Raw genomic sequence first — 27,084 nt, 5'->3', positions numbered from 1 at the left:
GTATCTTTAACTCGTTAAATATTTCGAAACTTATTTATTGGCCGGTGCCAACGATACGATCGAATGATTCGCACTATTTCATCGGGCGACCGGCCGTATCAGGATCTGAAATCCGGTAGCCAAGTAAGCAACCGACAAATGTATACACATACGCGTGACAAGGACGAGCGTAACAAACTCATCAATAAAGAAGAAACATATAAACTCTATATATACGTGTGCCCCTCGATCGTATATATTCCACGTGAATTTACATTTCAGGGATCGATGATTCATTACGCGCACACACCTTTACCATTACAAATTAATACTGCTCGCTGCGAGCAGTGGTCCGTAAAATGTGAAAAATTTAATAATGGTCTAGCTACTTAATGCGTGCTTTCTATATAATATTAGTCCAAGAGTCTCGTGATAAGAGAAACAATGTTATCGGGAGAAACTACTAAAACATTCGCACCGATCGGATTGGAATTTATATCTACTTGGAATTATATACGCTTCGTTAAAAGCTTCTTATCAACAACTTACTGTTCGATTCCAAAAAATCTCTCATTTCTAATATATACACAATCGTTCGTATTTGAGATTTATGTTCGAAAAGTGGTGCTTTTGCCTCGTAAGCAAGTATCGTAATGACACGAGGTTGGCACCTTGCACTAGGAGGCGGCACTGAGACGCATATCACTGAGACCGACCTACCAGTGACGTAGATGGGGAACCATTGGCCATCGCAATGACCAATCATCATTTGACATTCTTTCACCTCGGCTGCTTGCTTCGTCCACGCGATACAACATGCGTGTCCCGCGTTTCCGAGGCTACAGGCCTGCCACCATGCAACTCGAATTAAAACTACGGTTGCTAAGTAGCTGCGGGAAAAGCTCCGACTAATCGAATCAAACGATTGTAATAAATAAAATTAAAGTCACGCGAGACACGAAGCGTTCGACTCGCCAAGATCTATGTCGATAAATAAACATCGAGAGACTCGTTATTATTTGCTACTGTTACAAAATATTTCCAAAGCTAATTCAATATTCTTCGGAATAATGATCCTTCATCCTATATATATATGATACAATTCGTTGCATTATAATTTTTCGTGGCGAATAGAAAAACCCTTGGGTGTGTCTCGCCAACACTCGCATTCAGCTGGAATGTTGCACCGATCTCTTTGTCGCTGGTTCACGATCCTTGGACTTTACTTAGCCTACGGAATTTCATTGATAAGCTAGACGCAATCATCCGTACGACCTTCACGCAACTCCCCGTCATAATGCAAATGTACCGTTTATTTATAAAAGATACCATAAGAATTATCTGAATAGCTGAAGAAAAAATCGCAAATCCTCGATTAAATCTATTAAGCCTGCGAATTAAAGACGTTATTCGTAATACATTCCTATAGATATAATTGAAAGTGTACACACACGCGGTTGTATAAAAAAAATAATATTGAACAATATTGCATGAGAATTTAAGGTATAGGAATATTTTTTTTCACATGTATTTGTCAGAGTGCGTTTGATTATTATAAGCGATCTAAGTGGAACGATGCAGAGCATAGCGCGAGTAATGTTGGAGAGCGACGACGCGATCTCGAGATAAATGAGAGGGGTACCGGAGAAACATAGGGGTTGTTGACTCGGTCCCCGCGTGCTCCCCGATATGCCCCGACTGGAAAAACGTCGACTTAGGCATTGAACGACAGCCGCGATCGATTCCGCGGTAGCACACGCCAGACCAGTTCAGCGAATTGAGTACCACCACTTGCCATATCCTGCCACATCCTGTAGACATTTCCCTGCCTATTACGGCGCAGGTGGATCGGCCTCGGACCTGGAACTCTTCAATGAAATTCTCCGCCATGAAAACTCAACGAACCGGATGCTGCACTCTGGAATTCCATTCCACCCTAAATAGCCTCTTGTATATATACCATATACCCGTGCCTCAATTCATCTTTACAAATTAAGACAAAAATACTGCCTCCCCGTGTGCTCGCTATATATATATAGGGATGAAAAGTTGGACATGTCGTATATATGGAGGAATATAATAAAGGATGTTTTTCTATTGGCACAAGAGCTTTCGTCGGCTGCTCCTCGACAACTCTGCGGTATAATAAACGCAACGTAACGGTTTATATATTGACGCGTTATACACACACAGAGTCCTGATAAAAAATGTCGCGGAGTGGTAAACGAAGGTCGAATAAGAGTAGCAACAGCACGATTTATCGAAGCGTATTATAAAATTGACAGTGTGCGAGCGCTTATCGTTTATCTATGTGGGAATTGACGGAAAACGGTACATTGAACGGAAGTCGATCGACAACCAAATCGAAGGAATAAAAATTGTCTAAGCGTTATTAATAGGATAAATTAAAGTCAAGCTAGATTATTTAGATGGCGCGAGAGACTGTATCAACAGTATATAATTATCCCTTTTGATTAAAATAAAAGATTCCTTCTCCACGGATTACCGCTTAATTACATTTAAGTATATAGAAACTTTCTAGAAGGTTCGAACACGATCCTTCATGAAAGCGCGTCTGGCGGATTTAAAAGTTCGCCACACTGTCGCGATAAATCAAACGTGTATCAAGCTAGCTGGCTATAGCCGTGCGCACCGTCTCTCGCTCGTTCAACATGAATCAGATATGAAATTCAATAAAGCATTCTAACAATTCCAGATGATCCTTTTACTACGAGTACGCGCGGAGAGAGACTTTTTGCTAGAAACGCTCGATTTAACGGCTCTGAAAAATTCGTAACACACGCGTGCGTGGTGGTAAAGCATGACATACGACGTTGGTGCTTAGCGAAGCATGGACCAGCCTGGCGCCTTGTTGGCGCGCAAGTAGTGGTAAACACTCGGAATTCCCGGTGGTTCTCTTTATAGTTGCTCCATATTCGCACCAGCGCCTATTTGCAAGGATCTTCCGATTTATTATCTTAAGAGAGAGAGAGAGAGAGAGAGAGATACCTACACATATATATATATATATATATGTATGATAAAAAATGAATCCTCCAAAGGGATCGATGGCTCTTTGAGTTTTTTTCTAGGGATCGAGGGAAATTGTGGGTAGTTTTGCAACGTGAGGATATAGAGGGGGGGATGGAGTGGATGTTTTTTCATCGGCGAACGAACGGCGTTAAGCGGGCAACGCGACCGATATGCATTAGTTACGGCCGCCCGGTAATGACGTTTTCATTCTAATAAATGGTGCGCGAGGAGGACGAAGCTGAAAAGGAGCCTGTGCGCGCGAGCTAGAGCGTGGGTCGTTGTCCAGCTTGCTATTGCTCACCCCTATCGCCCCCCCTCCCCTCCTCCTCTCTCTCCCTATATCCTTCCCATACCTCCCCCTTTCGCTCTCTCGCACACACGCAAACGTACCAACTCTTCTATTATCTACTTTTTTTCTAGGGACCGAGCACACCAACACAATGACAGTGCACTGAGAATGTGAACCAGCGCATGCGCATATCAGCCTTATCTATCGCTCGTTCTTCTAATTTTTACAACGATTTAATTTTCTTTTATACGTGTGCATATATATAGTTACAAAGAATCTCAATTTATTATTATTCTATCGCTTTAAACACTTTTAACACCAGACATATTTTTCTCTTTGAGAGAACTTTGTAAAATAATATCTTTGAATTGTTTTATGAAAATTTCTCACGTTTTAGAGGATATATATCATTTAGCGTATTATCGTTGCGAGTATACTCTACATAATATACTTTGAGTAGTCGGCACCGTCGGCATTCAGCAGGGCAGAAGACAGGGCGTGGTCGTGATCTCCCGCGCACCGCGAAACCTCGTTTATTTGGCGACTCTCTCTCTCTCTCTCTCTCTCCTTCTCCTTCTTCATTTGGCTCCGTCTCGATCGCGCTCGGCCACGTTTTATTCTCGACTCCCTTCGGACTCTTTTTCTTATTGTTCGGCCTCCTTTTCGCTCTATCCGCTCTTCTCTCTTTCGATCTCCATTCGCGAGCTTCCGTTGGCCTCCCCCCCCCCCCCTCTCCTCGCTTCTCTCTTCTCCACTCTCCGGGTACACTCTTTGCGCGTGGTTTCCAATCAGCTAGTAATGCGTGAATGCACGAGAGAGAGAGAGAGAGAGAGAGAGTGCGCGAGTGTGTGAGTGCGTGAGCGACAAGACGTCGATGGTGTGTCGGGCCGCATCGAGAGGCGCGTCACGCGCTTCGCTCTCCTTCGGCTCAAACTCGAGGAAAGGAGAGGAGAGAACCAAAAGATCACGAGGGAGAAGTGGAGTGGAAGGGGAAGGCAAGGGATCGCTGCAAAAACTTATCCCTTCTGCACCTCTCTCTCTCTCCCTCTCTCTCTCCGCGTCCCTCTTCCGCTCCTCCAGCACCCCCTACCCCCCTCTTTTACCCTTCATCTCCGCGACAATGTCAACTCGACGTTATTATTATTATATGTATATATATAGACCCTACTCTATCGAATTCACGCTCCGACAACCGCTAAACCTTTCCTCGAACCCCCTAACTTGCCAATAATCCACCTTTTCTATCCTCTGATTCAAGAAGAAACTCGACAATTTTTCATAACAATTCGATACTTAATTAAAGCGTTATAATATTTTGTTCTTTATTATTAAATTATTTACTACGTCAGTCATTTGTTTGCTTGTGTTGAAAGTCGTTAAACGCGTTATGTTTGCAGTACGATCGAAAAAAATTCTGTTAGAATTTAATCGAGTCTTTCTTTTCAATGAATATTTCTGTAGAGTCGAACGGAGAGATCGATTTCTGATACTACGCGTGGGACTAAAAAGAGCTATCAAGGTCTCTTATCGCAAATGTCTTCGCACCGCGCGGTCTGGCTAACTCTAACAGTGAAATAAGAAGTATAGGTTGATTATTATTAAGTTCCCACGCGCAGGAAATAAATAAGATAAAGAAAACTGTATGAAATGACGTTTCGTGTTATATTTATGCAAGTGTCAAAGTTTGCAAAGTTGAGTGGCATATTAGTAATTTTTCACTGGTCCTATCGATAAATAATCAATTAGACTGTTTAAGTTAGTTGGACGTTGATTGCAACAGCTTTATTTGACGTATTATCGAGCTCTAATCGCTGAGAGTCTATATAGCTATACAATTTGACAATTTAACTTCTGTTCAAGGGCTTGGCTTCGAAAATGGCCCCGATTCCTGCCAGTATCTCAAACTTGAAATCTTTTAGGAGCCGAGTACCGCATACCATTTGCCTCGTGAAACTTGAACGACGTTTCTGATCCAAAGAGATAAATGCCTTTTACGTGTTTTTGTTTCTATCCCGCAAAGGTTTAACGTACAAACTTTATACTGTAGGGATACGTAGGAAAAATTAATTAAATTGCTAACGAAGGAGAGTCGATATTTTCGAGGGAGAGCAAACGTCAGTGAAATGTTAAAGAGGAGTAGGGTGGGTGAATAATTGCATCTTTTTGGAGAACAAGCTACAAATGGAAGAATAATGATAATCATGATTATCACGCTGCTGATAAGAACAGTAATAAAGGGTCTTTATCACCGTACGAGCTTCGTATATATATATATATATATATAGTGCTTATGAAAAGCACCCTGGAGTGCTTGGTTAGTCCCCATATTGTAACCCTGAATTACGGTAAATACCTGTAAATACCTTGTTTCGTGGACGGCTCGGGTGGTAAACAATCCAAACTCTCCGAGAGTATTTGATTACTTCTCCCGATAACAAATTTCACTGACGAGCATGAAAAATGGCAGGATGATAATCGACACTATCGAGCTTAGAAAGCGCGGGAATTCGAAGAATGGCGAGAGATCATTTTTTTGCTAAATAAAAAGTAGTATTTGTTGCTATATAAAATTTTATGGCGTATATATATATATATATATATATACATTTCGAGTCGAAATGACTTAATGAAATGGAACGAATACGAGTTGTAATAATTAGAAAGAGAGAGAGAGAGGTGCAATTTGAGGCGAAGGTTGATATTCGGTATTAATTAGGTATTTCCAGTAGCTGCGCCGTTGGGATGAATGAGGAAGGGAGAGTCGACCGTGGAAGGTTGTGAAAACGATGTCAGTGCAACGAAATCGTAATGCGGGCGAAGGAAGGCGGGGGCCAATACGCCCCACCGCCCCTCCGTCCCTGCGCCGCTCTGCGTCTCCATACGAAAGAGTTTAAACCGGGCTCGGTTTTCTCCTCGGCCTCCAAATCGCGATCGTTTCCATACACAGTAGCGAGGGATAGCCACTGGTGAGCAAAAAAATTCAAAGTCGATGCTGCCGTACGCTCATGCCCAAGAACGGATTTTTATATATCGATAGAGAGAACCCACGACTCTATACCGTCGATATTATACACCAGCTATTACCCATACAAACTCTATTTTCATAACTATATTAAAATAGTTGATTTTTATTTAACGATAAAATATCATTAACTCGTTCCTTTATTAATCCTATAAACTTCTTGATAAATCTATCCGTCGCTCGTAATAGTTGGATAAGTCTATATGATTTCACATAGTATATATATAAATAAGGAGAAAAAAAGGAAAAAGAAAGAGCGATGATAAGCTTAAAATTATACGTTCGCGTGACAGGAAGTCTTGCCAATGGAGATATCGGTATTACCGTGCATTTGCGACATTGATTATATAAATGAGATTGCTCGGTCGAATAATATTAATAAAATAGAACAATATGCGCGTTATAAGGTATCGCGAAGAGAAATAAAATGAGAAAAATTCGGTACTCTTTGACAAATCAACAGGTGAATTATTATGCGATAGGGTTTGTCGAACATAGGTAAGGAGAGGTGAAAGTTTCAGTGGAGGTTTTCGATGCTCGAGTATTCCGGCTGATATCGGGTAGAAAAATTACTTGGAAGGAGAACGCGGAGCGAAGAAAGCGAGCGCGTTTGCGTGTCGCTTCTCTTTTCACGAGGCGAGGCTTCAGTCAGGCTACACTCTGCAGTCTGCAGTAGAGCAGGAACTATGTACGTACACAGGGAGAGACGCAGAACGCAAGCAAGAGCACAGGAGGGTACACACCGGCAGGTCGCGACGGCAGGGGACGACGGCAGCGGGCAGAGACGCAGAGTATCGCATCGGATTTCACGCGACGTTGTGTTCTACCTCCTCGGGAATGGATACTCGCTTATAGGTTACGGTTACGAGCACTGGCCACTGGCCGCTGGCCTCTCGAGAGAAAACCGCGCCAACGCTCGGTTTTCGATCCAAACGAGACACCGCAGAGACAAAAATATTCCCATTGCATTAAACCTAACTTCAAATCATCCCATTGATTTCACGTACATACGACCTCGTCTTACTGCCGACCGATTGTCGAAAAAAAACCGAGAACCGAGCAGTGAAAATATTTCCATCCCAGGTACGTAATCTCTTTGCCTCCCTGCCTGCAGTAACATCTTAATCATCCTTATGCCGTTGTAGCTTTTATTCGCTTCCAAAATAAAATCTCTGTGTATACTGCGTTGCTCGATCCATCGGTAATACAGATATTAGATTTCTTAAGAGAACGAAAGAATGCTAATCGGTCGTGTAGGTATTCGTATTGTGCACTTGAAATATGCTCCCTGTAAGAAGCACGAGGAGTTGTAAAACAGCACTTGGTGGGTAAGCTCTGAAGTGTGTCGCAATGTCGTGTTTACAAACACACGGTACAGGTTCTTCCAGACTGCTGTTGGATCTTCGAGTGGACTGTTGCTGCAGCTTGCAGTGTATATGTTGGTAAACGGCGGATGTGATTTCAAAAGAAGCCATGAGTAAGTTGAAGTACGGTAAGTGCGCACAAGGTTAAGGGATAATGCATGGAAAAAATTGCGTTGAAGAATCACCGCAGTTTTTGCACCAGTTGTTGGTAATCTCAAATTTTCCAATGACCGTCCACGGGACTTGTAGGCTCGTTCTGCTCCGTGGAAAAGGAATAAAAAGAAAATTGTTGAAAATCTCTTTATTCGCAATAAGGAAGGGTTTCGTGTCGTTCGATTACCTATATATACAGGTTTATTATCGGAAGATTAATGAGATAACGTGGATTCTCACGCAATGGTTCTAGAGATTCGCACCAAACCGAAGCTTTGGCAGGCTTAAATATACGAGCTGTTCAGTGGTCGGTAATATCACTCCCGATATTTTGCATCGATTCGTAAAAAGCTTGTACCGAACATAGAAAATCAATGATTGTAACCTCAGCAGGAACACACACGTATACCTCTATGGTTAAGGTTTATCGCTGTTCCTGTAAAAAGAATTTATCGTAGAGGGAGAGAAAAGTGAGGAAGAAAATCGATAAAGTTAGTTCCGTCGTTAAAACAGCAGGAGTGGGAATATAATGTTTTACACGTGTGGAGTAAAGCGAAGGCGCCTTTAATCGTAAGGGTCTTGTCCCTTTACAATGTTTTACAAATCAGTGCGCTGTTCATTCGTCATTTGATATATCGACCGGTGGGTGATAAACGTGTCGCGAAATTTCGTTCGTGGTGCGCAACACGCGAGAAAAGAATTTCTGACGAAAATGAAGAGAAAAACTGGAATGATTAGTCCGGTAGAAAAATACCGATCTGCAAAATCTTGCGTAAACATTCAGCTGGTATAACGATGATGCTGATCGTTTATAAAGATCATGCCCAATTAAAAGGCTTAGGTATTTGTTAACAAATTGTCACTTCCGCCATAATAAAGAGCTACACGCCTTTTCCATACTATACACTCTTAGCCGCTATTTACGTGAGATTTATGAAAAGCAGTTTATAAGTAGACACGCGGACGTCCTCTTAGCGAGCGTCTCTCACAGATAATGACTATTAGAATAGGCATTTTAGACCCGAAGAACCCTTCTATTTTTTACCGATAAACTGTGTGTTCTCTTCAAGCCTTTTCCCGTCACTCGGCTCAAAGCTCGTTATAGCTGTGTTTGGTTTTTGAATTTATGATCTATCACGAATACACATTACATCCTACATGCTAGACTCCATCAAAGTTTTCACACAAAACTTCGTCAACGAAGAAACTTGTTCAACGATTAACTGAAATTCATGTATATATACGATAGTTGGCTTTGTGTGAATCTTCTAATTAACCAACACGAGGATCCGAGCATTAACGAACCTTTCAACGCTCGCAGCGTCGCGTCGTTGCTCGAATAAATAAAATTCGCTTCCGCGTGAGAGATTTTAAAATATAATTACGTATAACGTGTAAGTTTGATCGATCGAATTGAACGGGAAAATCGTACGAGTGTTGCTCAAGACCCATTCCGTAATAAGAGGGCGCAGAGAATGGAAAGGAAAAGAGAGGGTCCAAAGGAGAGAGAGAAGGAATAAAAAATATTAATCATCGACGATTGTACATGAAAAATAGCCAGTAATATATTTGCACGTTTGTATGTATGCTGACATTCATCGATACTTCGTATACATATGTGTGTATGTGTATTATCCTATAATATAATGGATAGAAAATAAATGATGACTCAATACGGAATGGATCTTATGGCGCGCGAGGTATAAAATCTGCAGTAGGATTGGTAAACCGACCAACGATCATATACATATACATATATATATATATATATATAGGAGATATAATAAGCTCTTTGGAAAACTAGACGAGGTGGCTTATATGTATACCGCAATTGCATGGCAGGGGGAGGTATGAGCTACAGAGGCATGGATGGTATAAATAACGAGAGTCTTGATTATTTGTGTAATAATATTATATATTAATTCGGTGATTTTAGTCACGGCGTTTAAAACGGGACGGGCTATAGTTTCCCGTCTCGTTAGACTTTGAATTGTTTTAATCCTATTCTCACTTGGAAAAAAAGCTAGCGTAGCCGCTTTAAACGACCCACGTATATACCCGTATACCACCTATATCAACGATACATGGTATGTGTTTATACATAATATATATAATCATATAATGATATTTTAACTACTCGGTCGCGCGCAAAGTGAAAATGACGAAACGTATCCGATCGGTTTTGAGATACGCGTGACTGATCGTGACACGAGACGAATTACAGTTGGATGTTTGATTCAATTAAGCGGCGATGATAATTAATTACAATTGATTGCAATTTCGGTAAACTGCTAATACCCTTATAGTACGGCTTTAATTACAGTTAGCATCCGATCACATTTTGGCTTTACCGCTCCCTCTCCCTCCCTCTATACATATACATATATTTATACTCGTGCTTTCTGAGTGCCAAGCCCTTGTTTGTGCCTGTGCGTGTATTAGTAGGTATGACCGATGCGAGTAACGCTCGTCGCATGTGTTGCTTTCGCATTTGCTAATGAACGTACGTGTAGGTGAATGGAGAAAAGCATCCCACCCACACGCCTGTACTTTTGTGCATCCAATGCCATTGAGACACGCACGATATTGTACGAAGAGCGCTATACATACACACATTATAATGAAAACTATTTTGCTGCCTTCGAATTAATGTGCGCTATGAGCTGCTTTTGCGCTTATTTATATATACGATGTGTCCTCTCTGTGTATCTATGTGGCTATTCGTGTCACCAATGTTAATGTGCAGTAATGCGCGTCCATTTTCACGTTTAATGAAAATCACCGCGTCATTTATGCTCTTTTACATTCTGCAAATGCGCCTTATTATCCTCCTGAAATCAATCAAACGATAAACTCTGGCAAATCGCTGCGATAAACCATAATAGATTCTAGTCAAAGCACGTAAACTGTCAGCTGATAAATAATGCATTCGTGCTTATGGAAAAAAAAGGAAAAAAAAATCAATTTCCACTGATGTATATATACCTATGCATAATTTTTATATCGATGCTCCATCAAGCCAACGCAAGTTTCTATATAATAAACGTTCGATAAGCTAGATATATTCATTTGTATACTATTATATTTATGCTGATCAATCATTGCCAAACATTTTCAACCTTTTCACGCTATCGTACATCGCGTTTCTGCATTTTGTCACAGAGGTTTCTGTCGACGATTGCCGAGTAATTTATCGTTAAGGAACGCAAGGAAAACAGTTTCTATTAGCAACATCAATATTTCCTATTTCAAATCGCTCGTTTAAAGTGGCACATGATTGTTTTCTAGTGTAAGGCGATTCGGCCCTGTGCAATTGTGCGAATACTTTGCTAATATTTCCCTCCAATACTCATGTACGTCATACGTTAGTCCGTGATCGTCATCAGTGGCTCTACCGCGAGTTCCTCGAAGAATTCGCTACTCCGTACAAAATTGTATCAATCAGAGTTCGTATAACGAGGCTAAAAATAAACAACAGGGTGACTTGTGTCTAATGCCGATTTTTTAGTCGATCGTGTCAATCGTGTATAGAATTAGGGTTTGGAAAAACATGCAAATATAATTGTTGATAGCTTAAGAGAAATTAAGAGAGATCGGTAGAACGAATTTCATGTACACTTATAGCAGCTAAGTGGAAAAAATGCGTTACTCCTAAGTTAATAATCTCTAAAGGTCTCCTAGCGCGAATGATAACGAAATCCCCTCGCAGCCCCCCCCCTAACCTCTCCTAAACAATCGTAACACGACAAAACTCGACTATTGATTTTAGATCAGGAATAGAGCGAGCTTTTTCCATCCGGTTGGAACCAAAGCTCGATCGTACCGGAAGGACTCCCCTTCTGCATTGTCTCGCGCGATTATTTTGCGCGTTTGTGGAAAACTCGCGACAGCCTCCTCGGCGTGGCTCGGGAGGCGAGGACATCTCGATGCGTCGAATGCGAAAGAGAGGGAAAAAATGGAGAAGGACACGGAGAGAAAGAGAGCAGAGCGGAGCAGAAGAGCACATTGCAGCATCGGCAGCAGCAGCACGATGAGGAAGAGAGCGGAGAGGGACAAATAACGTTTTTACGATCGAATTCGATGTGCTCGCTTCCTTCTTGCGAAAGCACGCATTCTAGTAACTCATGTTGGCTGCTGGCGTATGCTATCGACCCGAGTTAATGGTGCGTAAAGAACACCGAGCTACGCCCCTGGCCCTAAATGGCCAGTGCTGGACGCGCCTTTAAGGGCATCGCGCGAGTCACTTCGCTGCTAGTTATCTTTCTTTTCTTTCCTTCTACAACCATTCGCGATGAAAACACTCGGACGCTACACGCGATACAGCAAATTGTTCCCGATCCAATGATTTAGAAAGAAATCGTCCGAGAAAAGTCACAAATGAGAAAGCCAACCGTCCGATTCACCATATATTATCATTGCCGCGCATTAAATTCCATCGTCCCTCTTTAATCGATTCTCTCCTCTCCGCAATTCTAACATTGTGAAATAAAAACATTCGGTTTCTCTCCGAGCAACTATAACAGATAACTTTGCGGTTAATGAATCGTAAACTTCTCGTGAACCGATGCCGCGATTAAAAATCAATATAATCCTTCCAGCGATTTCCTTATTTAATCCTGTCACTGTCCGTGTGCGTTCGCGTCTCTGTACACCGATGTCGTTGGGAAGAGGACTCGTGATGGACACGCGAAGAAAGAAAGGAAAAAGACTGCTGAGTCTGATTATACAAATCGAAATGCTGCAGCTTTAGAGAAAATCCAGCGAAATTCCTTTGCCGATCGACTGCGCTGCATTCGTTTCCCGTGTCATCTACCTCTCGATCCGAATAGAAATTGCTTTTAAACTTTAAGAATACCACAAGAGTTTGGTCTCGCTATTATTTACTATCTAATTGGCATGGAAAACCATATGGGGATTTGGGTCCCTATGTGTTTCCGGGCTCTGAAACCCTTCGGTGCATTTAAAAATATTACAAATGCCTTTATACTAGTTTAACATCTTCTATACTTATAGAATCGTTAGTCGGCACTCGGCCCTAATAACGCCGTTGCTCGAATCTTTCCGATCGATAAGGGGCCGTGGGCTCGTAGGACTACCTTGTATGCAGGGTGCGAATACCGAAAATTACATCCGTTGATTCTTTCCATCATTCGTTTCTTGGTTCTTTTTCTTTTTTACCTCTATATGTGTTTATATTTATATGTATATATATATATATATGCCAATATTTCATGTCAATTCCATGTGTGCGTGTGCAGAAAATGGAAACCAAATGAAGGAGAGATTAGCAGGAACTTACCTGTGTTGCTTGGTGGTGTTAATCTGGAAGAGAATAGATTTGAGAGAGAAAGATAGAAGGGGGGGGGGGGGTAGAAGAGAAAAAGAAAATAAGGGGGATCGTAAGAATCTGAAAGGTTCAAGACACGAAGAAAGAAACAGGGGGTCGAAGGTTGAGAAAAATTGTGCGTTTATTGATGAAGACGACGTTCAACCAATTGTATACCTCCGTTCATTCGTGTTTATACTCGTGTTTATAGCGAAAAGGCCACGAGGCTCTAGATAACACGCGGTCACGAGTTTCTCTCGTGTTTTCTTTCTTCCGTTCTCTTCCTTTCTTCCTTCGCCTCCTCCTGACGAGATGAGAAAGACTCTCGCGGTCCTACAAGGCGTATCGTAGACTCCGAGCAAAAGTGCACCAAGCTTTTGGGTATCTCGATTGAAATTCCGGAAAAGAGCTGGGTGATCCAGATTTATACGTATTTCGGTACAAACATTCGAGTACGATCGTTATAAATAAAGATTCGTTTGACTCGCTATTTTTCCGAGTCTTTCTCCGATACCTTCCGCAATGCTCGCTCATTGGTTGGCGATAGTCGTCTTCGCCCTCGCGTCTTTCTCCGCTCGGGAGAGTAAAAGAAGCGGAGGTGAAAATGAGGAAATGAATAAAAGAAAAAAAGGACATATATTTGGGCGCAAGATCTTGAGCATGTTATTATTACCATAGATTTGTTTCTGTTTTCAATTTCTCCCTTGAATATCATTTTCTGCGATTGGTCGCGACAGGGTGTCCTCCAGTAACGAGCAGAAAATTCAGTTACCCGAAGGAACCGCTGTCTCGTGATTCGCACCCTGCACGTATGTGGAACATAGTACATGTACGCATTGCCTTATAATATTATATATATATATATATATATATTTTTCTTTCGTCCTAAATATATATAAATATATAAATAAGAATATGCACATTACTTATGTTCTTATCTATACATTTATATCTCTCGTTACGTCGCGCGTTCAAACCTATCTATGCTTATAGAATACTATCTACAGGGCAGTAGCCGAACGTTTTCTGATTGACTGTACGTGTTTGTGTATGCATGTGCATGTGTCAATGCGCGTGTGTGCGTGTGCCATTCGGTTCCTCGACGAAACCGACGATCGATCGGCCGTTCATCGATTTTGTTGCTTGTATATATGGATTTCGCTCGTTCTCTCTTCGCGCAACGCACGCTTGGATTACTCGATTGAAACGGGACACGCGATATTTGCGATTTGGGTAAATTTAAGATCGCTTTACGATTGGTTGTAATATTCAAGAGAGACGAAGAAATTCCCTCGTCGAATAAAGATTCGCTAATCGATAGGAAATTGCTAGAGATGGTGGTAGTCAGGGGAGAGATTCGAGCAGGATCGAACGATCCGAGAGATTTGGCCGTTTCTTTATTGGCAATCCAAGCGTCAATTGCACATAATTTCGTTTAACTCACGGTGAAAGGTTGCGACGACCTTGCTCGTTGAACGATTCTTTCAGGAATTCACGCCGAGTTGGTAGTAAAATTTGATTCATTCGATAAGCCGTCTCTTCAGCTTGGAAGGTCGCGACTTTTCACCGTTTTCCATTAAATGTCACTAATGTATAAGGATGATTCAATTGAAAGTTTTCGATTTGAAGAGTTCTCGTGTTTTAGGCCTTTTGCGTCCTAAGATCACTGCATGACTAGACATCGCTTATCGCATTTTTGTTCTCTTTGGTGATTGGCCGGATCGGCAGTAAATCTGTGTCCACCGTGAGAATATAATGTGTGCCGAGCATAAACGAGCTGCTCGTCTTTTAAACATCACCACTTTATTCGCGACTCGATTCTGTAATTATATATTACTTGATGGAGGAGAGGCGATTGGGAGAAATCAGGGAAGATTACTGACCATGAATATACATTGAGCGCTTGGCGTTTCTCTCTGTTTCTTACCCGCTTTTATATATGATTTATTATTCTATTTTATTAATACACCACTTATCTAATTAAGATTGTACAGTTTACATAATTGCTTTGCTTGGTACGACTTTGAACATTTGTCAAAATTAAATTCTGCTATAATTTTTTTAACCAATGGTATATATATATATATATATATATATATAGGAATAAAAATTAAGTAACGAAGAATGGAAGAGTCTCTAAGCTCCTCTCGTCGCACACCTGCGTCGTGCCGTGTAAATTATCGATAGTCTCGTATATAGGCAGATAAAAAACCGTAAAAACGTCTCTATTCGAGATAATCTGTGGTAGAGAGATCAGAGAAATATGGAAGGTACAGTCATACGTATATATATATATATATGTGTGTGTGTATATATATATATATAATAATAATAATAATAAAAAGAAGAAACAGAGAGAAAAATTGTGGTTTGGTAGTATATATAGAGGATCTCGTTGAAAGTAAAGGGACTGCGGGAGGAGATTCGTAATATAACAATAAGGGTACTTTGAACGATCGGTGAAAAAAATGGTCGATGGACAGGAGACAGGAAGCAGCTTCTCGAAAGCGTGGATCCTGATCGATCCTGTGGCCCTGTAACTTTCAGCATTGAATTGTCTTTGTGCACGTGGTCTCTCAGCCGTGTCCTTGGAGAGGAAGGACGAGCGTGTTTGGTGCGCGCATTTCTTTTTGGTAATTCAGTCTATTCGCTATTGACCTAACGTGGCCCCGTGTTGGCTTCGCGTGGAACACCGGATCCTCGAAAGTCCTAGGGTGGATAGCGTGTAGCGCTCCTGAAGGGAAGATTCGCACTTTCCTCCAGGACGAGTTTTTTCTTTCTTCGTTATTCGAGGACCGCGCGGAGCCTCGGGAAGACTTTCGGCCGGATACGTGTAAGCCATGCATGGGCCGAGCGTATTGGCGAGTATCTCTTTTGCGACTTCCGGTTGCGTTGGTTCACGCTCTTTTTTTTTCTACGGAAGTGCTAGGCGTCCACTGGGAGGGGAGGGGGTGGACTTGGTCCGCGCTTTCGCTGATTGGCTCGTGAACGCTACTTTAGCGATTACGTGGTGCTCTTTTTGCTCTTGAATTTCCCGGATCCCCCGTGCTCCTGATCCGTGGTCGGACTCGGTGGTCCACTGCACAGCCTTGCCACTCTGCGATACATATCACTGTTGACGAAACGCGGATAAGAGTCTCGGTGCATCAGAGTATAAATCTGCAGCTGCGCCTCGTCGAACGTGTGCGGCGTCGGTTTCACCATATTCCGATTTACTATCTCTCGAACCCTCGAGTCCAAACTCACCTGAAAATTACGAAAAGTCTCGTTAGTCTCGCACTCGTCTCTCGTGTGGTCATAAATATACTCCAAACTCATTCTCTCTTTTATATATATATATATATATATATATAGTGTACGTTAAAGCACTCTATTAATTTTTCCTCGATATATAATGATCGATTCGCATCCGTGCGATATTCGATAGATTTATTTTTCAGCTCTAGTTCCAGCTGTGTACGTCCAATATTAGAATGGCTGCTGCAGAAAGGTCAAACGTCATTCAACAGGTATGCGGTCCAATAACGAAGACGCTGCAGTGTGCTACTCTAATATGTGCTGGATCGTCTAAATTTTCACTGGATGCCCTATATGCGTATATATATACACACGTACTATATATTTGTAAAATGACCGGATCACACATGCACAAGGAGGGTAAAACTTACTTCTTTCGGCGAGAGTATGGATATGTAGTCCTCGTAAATCATGCGCGCCAATTCCTCGATCTTCTCAGGGTTGTTCTCGCGCTTGAGGTGCTCGCAGGCCAGCCAAAAGGCGATGTTCTCCTCGCTGTACTCGCTGACGAGGAACTCTCGGAATAATTTTCGGCCCCCGGCGTTTCTCATGAGCTTGTCAAAGTTGGATCCCCAGGCTCTGACTTCCTCGAGGCTGCAGCAGTCCAAGTTGCCGTCGAGACCGTCGAGGCCGTCGAGACCGTTGCCAGCACCCGAGCCACCCAGATCGCCACCCACGCCGCCCCCGCCTCCTCCGTACTCGCCACCCACGCCCGAATTGCCCTTCTTCTTCAGTTGGTCTCCTGGTCCACCGGCTCCACTCGAGCTCCCACCGACCGCAGCTAAACTGCAAAACCGCAAATCTTCCGTCACAACTTTTCCACACACATTCCTCCTTTAATTAATTATCGCCACTCTATTATTCTCTTATCCGAGCAACCCGGTCCTACGCTCGAAACTCATCACGATCCGATCAAACTCAACTGCATCCATGCATCCATCGCAGTAAGCCCGACGAAACTCAATTTCAAAACGTTTCCGCTCAATCGTTAGCTCTATATATACATCATATATGTATATGAATGGGCTAATCTAATTCTAATCAAAGACTCCTAATCGTATCGGCCATCTAACTGTAACGTGCCTATCTTCGAGAGCGAATCGACTAATGAATTCTCTGAAGGATTCTACAATGTGCGGTATAATATATCGATCGACGATTCAAAACTGTGGCATTGATTCTCTGGCTTTTTTCTATTTATCGTTATATCAGATATATATATATATATATATATAGTTACTGTCATTCGAAGGGAGATGATTGAGATCAAAATTGGATAAGTGTGTGTTAGTGGCTGATCGCGAGGTCCGAGGCAAAGGAAAGCCGACGACGTGTCCCTGCGTTAATTGTATTTTTATAAGGCTGTTTTAACCGATGGCAGTTGGGTTCTCAACTTTTCCAACGCTTTCCATCAGGCAAAAGTAGGTATATATACAGGCTGACTCGCACGATATTGCAAAATACTCTGCTTTATCAATATATCCGTCCAGTCATTATATCTATCGTTCGTTCAATCAAATAGCATTCTCCGTACTATTCTTTATTTCCAAGGGCAATCGATTAAACCTTATCAATCTATTACCGACAGTTGAGAATTTTCACGCATTACCGATTAAATCTCTCATATAAGAAATAATAATTTTTGCCACATCCGTTACTCCCATTGGCCCATTGAATTTATCATTTCACAGTTGTATGGAATAAGCGTGGAAAATATTGGTCCATTAGTCTATTGCCAGGCTCGGAGCGATTAATTTATAACGTTGCATGTGTGCGCGGGCAAGTTATTCAAAGGCAGCAGCAGAACCGATCCTAAGGCGTTTTCAGAAAAACATGGAGAATGGAGCGCGAGCGTATATGATGAATCGAAACTCCTGGGGAGGCGGTTGCTTTAATTCATCACGGAATACAGGATTTAGATGCTCCAGTTGCGACAAGTTTCGCATGTGTTGCACGGAAATATGTGCTATGTGTGCATAGCCTCGTTTCTCAGATATAGCTAGTAATGTACCACGCGTACATACTATACACAGAGCCGTCATTCCGGTATAACAAATAAATACGATTAACGCTCGTTCTGTGGCCTGCTTACCATTTATTCCTGCTTGCGGCATGTAACATAAAAACAGAGAATGTAGGTGGATGAACTCAAACAATATATGTATATGTATAATATGCTTGGTCGTAAGACTATTAAAGACAATGGCCCGACTTTATTTCAGTAGCCTTGTCAGAAACCTTAACAGAAACTTTCGAATGAACCACAGCAAACTGGTACGGACTTGTTTTTCAACCATCTACCACGTTAATTCGTTCCTCATGCAAATCATAAAATAATCTCCTCAATAGGCTCTCTTGTGTTTTTCTTCGTCTTTGCCAGACGGTGCGCTTTTGTCAAACTACGATCGAGTAATAATGGCGCGAATAAAACAATCAATGTGGAAAGGGAAGTATCGAATCGTAAAGAATTAACATTCGATATCAGCGTATCGTCAAAAATACCGCTCGAACAGTCGATGACTCAATTTATATGAATTCGTGACCATTCGTTATTATGCAAGATAGAGCTCGCTCTACGTAAGAAACACGTAACGAAAGACCAATCTATCGTATATATATATATACATAGGTAGTGGAAACCATGCAAATCGACCGACCAAATTTTTCACATGGGGATGCATACATAATGCATAGTATCCTGTGTGCACAGATATGTAAATTTAATTTTTTTTTAGCTTTTACGAAGATTATTGTGCACAGTCCAGCACTTGTGGTGCGATAATACTCGAGGGAAAGGAGAGAGAGAGAGAGAGAGAGAGAGAGACTATCGTAGATGGGACTGCACGCTTGATGGGAATTTAACAGTCTAGAGAGGGAACGCTGCACGCAGGGGATGTAAATTTGACGTTGAAATAAAAATTTGAAAAATCAATGATAAATAATTAAGCAATAAGGAAATGTATGGGACTGGATTGTTTAATTTTTTTTTGTTTTCTTCAAAAAAGGTTTAAGATGACAAATGACGGAACGTACGAGCAACTGCAGCAACAGCACCAACAGAGGCAACAGTTATCCCTCTTCGATCTGCTCATTGCTCCCTGGCGTTGTTGCTGTTGCTGCGACGACGATTGCTGCTGCAGTTGTTGCTGTTGCTGCGAGGGCTGCGGATTGCTCAGCTGCGAGGCAGATCCCATCGCTATACCACCTTGGCTCTGCGCCCGGAGACGGCAGCCCACTGCGACACCCTCGCTTCCGCCCGTCCCGTGACTAACGCCAATCCCCATTGCAGTTGCACCAATTCCGCTCGACATCTGCAAAAACCCATTCCAGTCAGACAACCGCAAATTCGCTCCTATCAATCCACCGACCAACTTTCAATCTCTCAAAATCTCCCTCTGTCCTGCTTCGTTTAATTAAATCTTTCCTCTGATAAGCTTCATTTTTTTGTCCCGAATAGAATCAACCCGATTGCTCAAAATTTTACGACACAGCCTGCAGGATTAGAGCTTTATTGAAATGGTCAGAATGGATGATGGATTTTTTTCATTTATATATATATATATCTATATACGGGATATTCTCGATGCGTGCGGTCTTTTATTTTAACGGTCTAATTGAATTGTTTAGTTTATAGCAGCCGCAGATGAATTGTTTGAAAAATTTGCAAAGCCTGTAGTATAACGTATATAGGGCCTACTCGACACGTTATTGTTATTGGTTAGGGCTCTAAAAATAGGGCATACCGTTGCCATGTTACAGGCCACGATGGAAGCTTCTGGTATCGACTTGCAATATTTACGAGAAGGAACACGAGAAGGGATTCTCGCAATCCTCCTTATTGCTTCGTATACGTACGTTGAGAATGAACTCTTTATACAGAATAAGCATACAAGTGTATTCGATTGTTTCTTGAAATGTTAACAAACAACCTACAGCGCTCGCGCGATTTAACGCTAAATCAGATTTTCGATCAATTAAATATAATAAAGTTCACAGTTTATATATATATATAATGCAATGGTTATACACACCACTAATATTACATAGGATTTAATTATCTCGTTATTGCTGCTACCAATAATTCAGCGGGTCATTAATTAAGAGTATCCATGGCACCACGGTTTACGTTTCAGTCTGAATCATTATTAAACGTGTGAATTTAAGCCAGCTTTCTTTTAATACAGTCTTTCCGGGTCGCCTCCTCTCATCAATTCACGCTTCAAAAAATATTGCAGTGCGCCTGCAGAGAATCTATGGGATAAAATCGTTAAGCTCTAATTGCGACTAGGTGTCCATACGTTAATTGATACATAAATTCTGAAAAGGTAACTAATTAGTTCATGCAATTGTCCATTGCTCGGATGCATCTGTCGATTGATACGTATTTTCAGATGCAGGCAGCTTGAGTAACATTCCACAAAATTCACACAGAGTCCTCGTTTCGTAAGACAAAGACCGAAACAACCAACATAAAACTCCATAAGGGATACGTGCAGTAAAAGTTGATTTTGGGAAATTATAAGGAAAGCTGTGTAGCGCAAAAGTTTGCTCAGCTTGATGATAATCTATGCGCAAGTCGTTAATTAGAAATAAAAATGACAAGCAAGAGAGGGATATAAAAATTAATAGCTTTAATGCGGTTACATTTCCACCTGGTGGAGAAGAGTCCTAATTTCTCCTCCTCCTCCTCCTCCTCCTCCTCTTTTTTATGAAAAAATATGCCCGATTTATTTAGCCAACTTCCCCTCGATCATCTCTCAGCTTCTCGGCTGCGATATGGATTATTCCAACGCTTTTTTTGCCTTTGACTGAACAAAAGAGCTGCAAAACGAATTTAAAAAAAAAGAGAAAATAAAAAAAACATAGAGGCCTGCTTGGCGCTAGTATACGTCACACGTCGTTTGTTTTATTTTTACGCTACATCGTATATATCGATGATCAGCTTTGAGCAGCTTTGCGCGATAACAGCCGCATTGGAAAGTTTCTCATACGGGATGTGGGTACCGACAGATAAACATTGCAGTAATTTTACAAATAAGCTTCAGGTAGAATTGGCAAGCGCGATTCAAGTTCGTCCAGTCTCTCTAATTATTAACATCAATCGATCAAATATTGCTATAAAGATCGAATCTACCCGAGCTATAAATTTTACGCGCGTAAACACCTGCATTAAACGCATATTCCCCAAGGTTTTACGAGCGGAAGATAAAGTTCGATTCGTTCGAAACGAGCTGGCTTGAAATTTGCACCAACGTACAATTGTTCGTCTTTCAATATTAGCCGAGCGAGCAGCTGAAATTTCCAAAACACAATTTTAACACGTAATTTACTCCCGTCAGGCGAGTTACGATTGTACGAAGTAAATAATGCTATGGAGAGAGAGAGAGAGACAGAGAGACAGAGAGAGAGAGAGAGAGAGAGAGAGATTTAAAGAATGGCCAATTACGAACGAGCAATATCGCTACTCTGCGAGCTCTCTACAATCTGATATTATTCGAGCTTCGCGAAAACAACCAATGTTAATCCGTAATAACTGATGTGTGCGCAGCAAAGTATCTCTTATCGAGAGGGTGGGGGGGGGGGGGTTATATTGATAAACGAGCTTTCCCATGACAGCTATGAAGTTATATGGAAAGTTTGAAAAATTTAACGGTTTTGATCGACCGGAAACGCACTGGATGATTCCGACGTCGCAATTTAGAACGAAAGCACTAATCATCGCGATATAAATCAAGCACGTTTACCCCGGCAGAATTTGGATTACCGTTGGGAAATAAAAGTTGGGAGATCGGAACGAGCGAATTCTCCCAAACCCACGCGGTTAAAAATCCACTGTCGTAAAAGTCCTCCTGATTTACGCCGTTCGAATTCCGATCTAAGGTTCCATTGTATAGGTTGTGTAGCCACGTAACTGCCAACAACCCCTATTACGAGTCTTTTATCGCGCATGGAAATCAATCGTGGTCAAGGCGAGTTTTCATCGTCGAGGGATCTTGAAAAATATCCGACTCTTCGATTCTATTATATTAGGTATTTATTTTTCAATCGATGTCAATGTGGATAGGCTAGACGATCGGTGACAGTTGGGAGGGGGGGGGGGGGGAGTGTCGTGGAAAAGAAAGCTAGAACTATATATAGGAGTAAGAGAAGGATACGAGAGTGTGTGCTGCAGCTACAATCGCGCGTTGGTATTTACGTTGCTGTATACTAGCGCGAACGTCAATGACCCAATAGTCTGTTGTCCTTGTACTCCACGCAATCGCAAAGCAGGTGTTACTACAGCCCTCTGAAGCTTCCACCCTGCATAATCTCGTAAATCTATTTCGATTGTTGCGCTAAATACCACGCGTATATACCAAACAGTAATCCATTCAAGTTTACATTTCATTTTCACAATAAACCCATCTATCTATACTAAAATTTAATTAATTTCCCCAATAATCATTCAACGATTAAAGAAGCGTGTCACTATGAATAAATCACATTTGCTCTCCGATAATTTCTCTTTAAACGCGAAGATAAAACGTAATTTATGCTCGAAGCACGCACAAGCTGCTATAGAAATGTATAATGTATTCTCGTGCAAAACTCGCTATATTTAACGTTGTGTACAAAGAGTGGATTTTACGAGAATATAAAAAGGAATTAAATTCTCATTAAAGATTGTGTCGATCCGACAAAATTCTATATCGTCGCGCGAATTCATCATTCGCTGTGCACGCGTAAATAAATTTCTCGAGGAATATAGTACGGTTTGTTGCGTGTTATTATTGGTCACGTGACATAATAATACCTTCCATTATTGCGTATGCTGAATTGATTAGTGACATAGTTTCGCGTCATGAAGGTAATAGGCACGATTTCAAGGCATCGGGAGTGCGCATAACCTCGAACGTGACGTCCCCTAACCGCGAAATAGACAGGCCACACGCGAGAGCCCCATCGAATTCCTGGAAAAAAACGACGTTCCCCCGGACGGTTAATCGATTTCGAGAAAAATAGAAAATTAAATAGAAAAAGGGGCAAGCAGTACTGCTTAATAAAAGGCTCGACTCTTTCAGCTATCTAGATTATAAATAATTTCAAGGAAAGAGAGCAAAGTAAGGTAGCGTGGTAGATCTCACTGACCGATAGTGGTTATAGCATCATTTTACGCCTTTGCGATCTACCAACGAGCGAGTTCTCTCGACAGAAAATTTCAGCTTACGAACCGTCCGCGTATATAAGAACGCGTCGCACGTGCGAGGCATCCGAATTCGTTTCAAATGGGGATCGACGTAGTAAGATAGTAACAATAAAAGCTCGTACAAGTACTTGCACGTTTTCCTCCTGCGCGCTCCAGCTACTTTTCGTATACACACTCGACGGATCTCAAACTTGAATTTCAACATTCCAGCGTACGCACGACCCGCCCTTTTACAAAGCTATACACCTTCAAACGCGCGCGTCAAAAATCGATGCAACGTTGGATTATGTTAAATTACAAGTCGAGCAGATTCATGCATAATTAATGATTTCTTAGAAAAGGACAGTTCGTCTCGGCGTTGGCAGAGGCAGCTCGTCCCACCTGGAAAAAGCATCGTTGGAAAACCCGCGTGGCAATATAATCGTGCAACGAATCTAACGGAGCGCTCGTGGATTATCTCGATGATCGCTCTCTGCTGCCCGTGCTAATTAGCGGCATTGCGAAGAAGCGAAAAAGCTCCGGTGATTCGGGATCGCGCGGGGTCTGCTGTATAAACTAGAATCACCCTGAGCCCTCTCACCTCTATCATGTTCCATGCGTTTGAAAGCGAGTCCCGCTCGCTTCCTTTGTGCGTAGATCCAAGGATTAAGGTGTCAGGTGTAAGTGCCACCAAGGTTCTCGCGCAAACCCGATTACGAGGTGCCAGTTGGGCCTTTCAGCAGGGCATCGGTTACTCTCGGCATTCTTCGCCAAACGTCGAGGAGCTTTCGCTGGTACGAGCAAGTCCGTGCTCGTGCACGGAATGGCTCGAAGATGGGGTCGGAGAGAGAGAGAGAGAGAGAGAGACAGACGGTGAAAATAAGGCGCAGGCAAGGCGCGTCAGGGTGAAACGAGAGTTGATACTCGGGCGAAAAAGCCCGCAAGCTCCTGCGAGTTCAAACGAGCGTCGACGCGCATACTTCCTCGGCCGATGCGAGCCTCGTCGATGTCGCTGGTCGTCCCTCTTCCTCCAGTACCACCACCACCACCACCACTGTCACCACCACCACCAGGAGCACAACCACAAGGCAAAAACACCTTCCGCGCGCGAGGATCGACTTGGGGTCGAGTCCACCGACGAAGACGCGCGCGCGGACCTTTCGCACAATTCTCTCTCTCTCTCTCTCTCTTTGTCCGGCTGTCTAATAGAAACCGCCGAATACGCCCCGCAATGGCGCCGCGAGGCCAGTTCCTCGGAGGCCCGCGAGACTCATATCGGGACGAGGAGAGCGTTCTTCTTCTCACAGCCAATCTCCTTCCTCTCTCTCTTTCTCTCTCTCTTTCTCTCCCTCTCTCCTCTACCCCCCTTTCTCCCTCTGTCTCTACTCATATACCACACCGAGTCGCACCACTTGGAGACATCGTTCTACTTGCCGTTGATCCGCGAGCCACTCGATCCGTCGAAGAACGAGCGTCCGTGTGTACACGCGCGTGTGCGTCTCACGGCATTCGTCTCGTTATCGCACTGGGTATTGCTGTCATGTAGGCGCGGCCCTCCCTCTTCCCGACGGGGAAACTTCTCTCGGTGGTACACGAAAATAGTTTTAAAACGATGGTAGCCCCGTGCTCAGGGCGCTGGCGCGGCCCGATGGCCGACGCCGCCGCCGCGGCCTGGAACTCTCGCCGTCGTCAATGTCGTCGTTTACTCTCCTTCCTCGTGGATGACGCTCCTCGTATAGCCTCCTCGCTCTCGTTGCAGCTCCTGCAGTCGCTATTCTCGCGGCCTGTCGATGTCGCCCCGCCACCGTTCCTCTCGCCACCAATGACGGACGCGAGCGTGCGCAAACCTCCCCTCTTCTCTCTCTCTCTCTCTCTCTCTCCCTCTTATTATTTCTTTCACCTTATCTTTCTTTATCTCATTTTTTTTGCTTGAACAGCTTTTACATTTCCTCCACCCTCTCTCTCTTTCTTACTGCGTTTCTACGTGTTTGCGTGTGTTTCTGTGTGCGTGGATAGAGGTGAAACGCGAGAGAGCCTATCCAGCGGACAAAGTCAGCCGCCGGTTATTGATTGGCAGAGGTCGCTCGCGGGGGATTTCGACGTGCACGCAGAGTTCACGACGATCCGACAGGAATTTCTCTATGTTTCCATTTGTCTCTCTCCCCTTCTTTCTCTCTTTCCCTATCAAATTGTTTCTGCTTCCTCGACTTTCTCCCCCTTTCCTTCCGGCTGAAATATTAACTGGGATGCACGGTTGATTAAAGGAAGAGAGTAAGAGAGAGAGAGAGAAAGGCAGAAAGAGCGAGCGAGCGTGCGAGAAATAGAGAAAGAGAGAGAGAGAGAGAGAGGGAGGAAGAAAAAGTAGGTTATCGAGAGTGAGTCTTGAAGAGTCGATTCCAGTTTTCGACAAGCTGCGTCTCAGCTACCGAGCCCTACTACGCATGGCCAACGTGTTGACACTTCTTGAATGATCCTGAAAATACTGCTGACTCTTGTTGTCTGCTCCCCTTTCTCTCTCCCTCTCCCTCTACTCTCGTGTCCTTGATAATTTCAGGGTTTATTACGATGCTCCAGATCCAGACTGAAATTTTCTGATCTGTGGAATTCTCATCTGTCACGTTGGCAAGACTCTCTCTCTCTCTCTCTCTCTCTCTCCCTCTCTGGTCTAAGGTCTCACACTTCTCGTAATACACTGTGAGTGCCTCTCGGTCTCACCAGTTGGCACTAAAACGAGTGCTTCTCTCTCTCTCTCACCCCCTGTTATAGCAAAAGTGCCCTCTCTCTCTCTTTGCTTTACTGTCGTTGACGTCGCCACTACTGCAGCTCCTAGTCCATCCGCTCGCCTACGTTGGAGGATAACACGTTAAACGATAAGGCGTTACACTCTCCCTTCCAGATCTTATAGGAAGATCCTGCTGCTCTCTCTCTCTCTCTCTCTCTCTCTCTCTCTCTCTCTCGTGATTCGACGAATTTTTAGAGCACACGACGTGTGCAACAGGGTCTCTCCCTGCAGTCGGTTTCTGGTGCTTCGCGAGCTTTTGACGATCGGTTCCGCGCGAGCTCTCGTGTCAACGACGAGTCGTATCACTCGGCTAGAGAGAGCTCGGGCAATATGGCGATCGCGCTACGATGCCTGGCCACCACTGCTGCCTCTGGCAAGTCTCTCTTAGCGAGTCGTTGTCGGCGACGCCGACGCAAGCCGCCGTCGCGACGCCGGAGCCGCCGCAAAGCTCAACACGCCGACGCAGCTTGACTCGGACTCCTGCGTGCGAATGACCCCGACGCTTCGCTAGCAGCCCTCTCTCTCTCTCTCGCTCTCTCTCTCTCTCTCTCTCTCTCTCTCTCTCTCTCTCTCTCACTCTCTCACTCGCTCGCTACAATCACTCACGCAATACAAACGTGCAACACAAGACGCTCCGTTACCCTTATCGTACACACACACACACGCGCGCGTAC

General features: G+C 43.1%; 1 protein-coding gene across 6 annotated transcripts; it reads right to left on the bottom strand.

Annotated features, from left to right (window-relative positions):
• Nucleotides 1–8,075: 8,075 nt before the first annotated feature.
• Nucleotides 8,076–26,758, bottom strand: LOC136777614 (regulator of G-protein signaling 17-like). 6 transcript variants are annotated; one of them, XM_066734085.1, is made up of 6 exons: nt 24,230–26,758; nt 19,497–19,774; nt 18,758–18,760; nt 18,556–18,567; nt 16,835–17,249; nt 8,076–16,412 (listed from the first exon to the last, which is right to left on the bottom strand). In XM_066734085.1, the coding sequence occupies exons 1-6, from the start codon at nt 24,236–24,238 to the stop codon at nt 16,170–16,172; spliced, it is 960 nt and encodes a 319-aa protein (XP_066590182.1). In that variant the 5' UTR covers nt 24,239–26,758; the 3' UTR covers nt 8,076–16,169. The 6 variants fall into 6 exon arrangements, with proteins under 6 accessions (XP_066590182.1, XP_066590162.1, XP_066590174.1 ...); XM_066734050.1 differs by lacking the exons at nt 18,556–18,567; nt 18,758–18,760 and having other exon boundaries at nt 8,077–16,412; nt 24,230–25,869; nt 26,344–26,758; XM_066734057.1 differs by lacking the exons at nt 18,556–18,567; nt 18,758–18,760 and having other exon boundaries at nt 8,077–16,412; nt 24,230–25,857; nt 26,383–26,758.
• Between the last annotated feature and the right edge of the window lie 326 nt (nt 26,759–27,084).

Source organism: Prorops nasuta, unplaced genomic scaffold (assembly GCF_024137725.1).
Source record: "Prorops nasuta isolate Cenicafe-Biocafe unplaced genomic scaffold, Cenicafe_Pnas_1.2 PNAS00002, whole genome shotgun sequence".
NCBI lineage: Eukaryota > Metazoa > Arthropoda > Insecta > Hymenoptera > Bethylidae > Prorops > Prorops nasuta.
Note: the sequence above shows the minus strand (reverse complement) of the source record. Positions and strands in the feature narration are given on the sequence as shown.

Coding starts and splice junctions, on each gene's coding strand:
- LOC136777614 (XM_066734085.1), bottom strand. Junction 16,413..16,834: donor CCATACTCTCGCCGAAAGAA/GTAAGTTTTACC, acceptor CGTAATTTTCAG/GTGAGTTTGGACTCGAGGGT.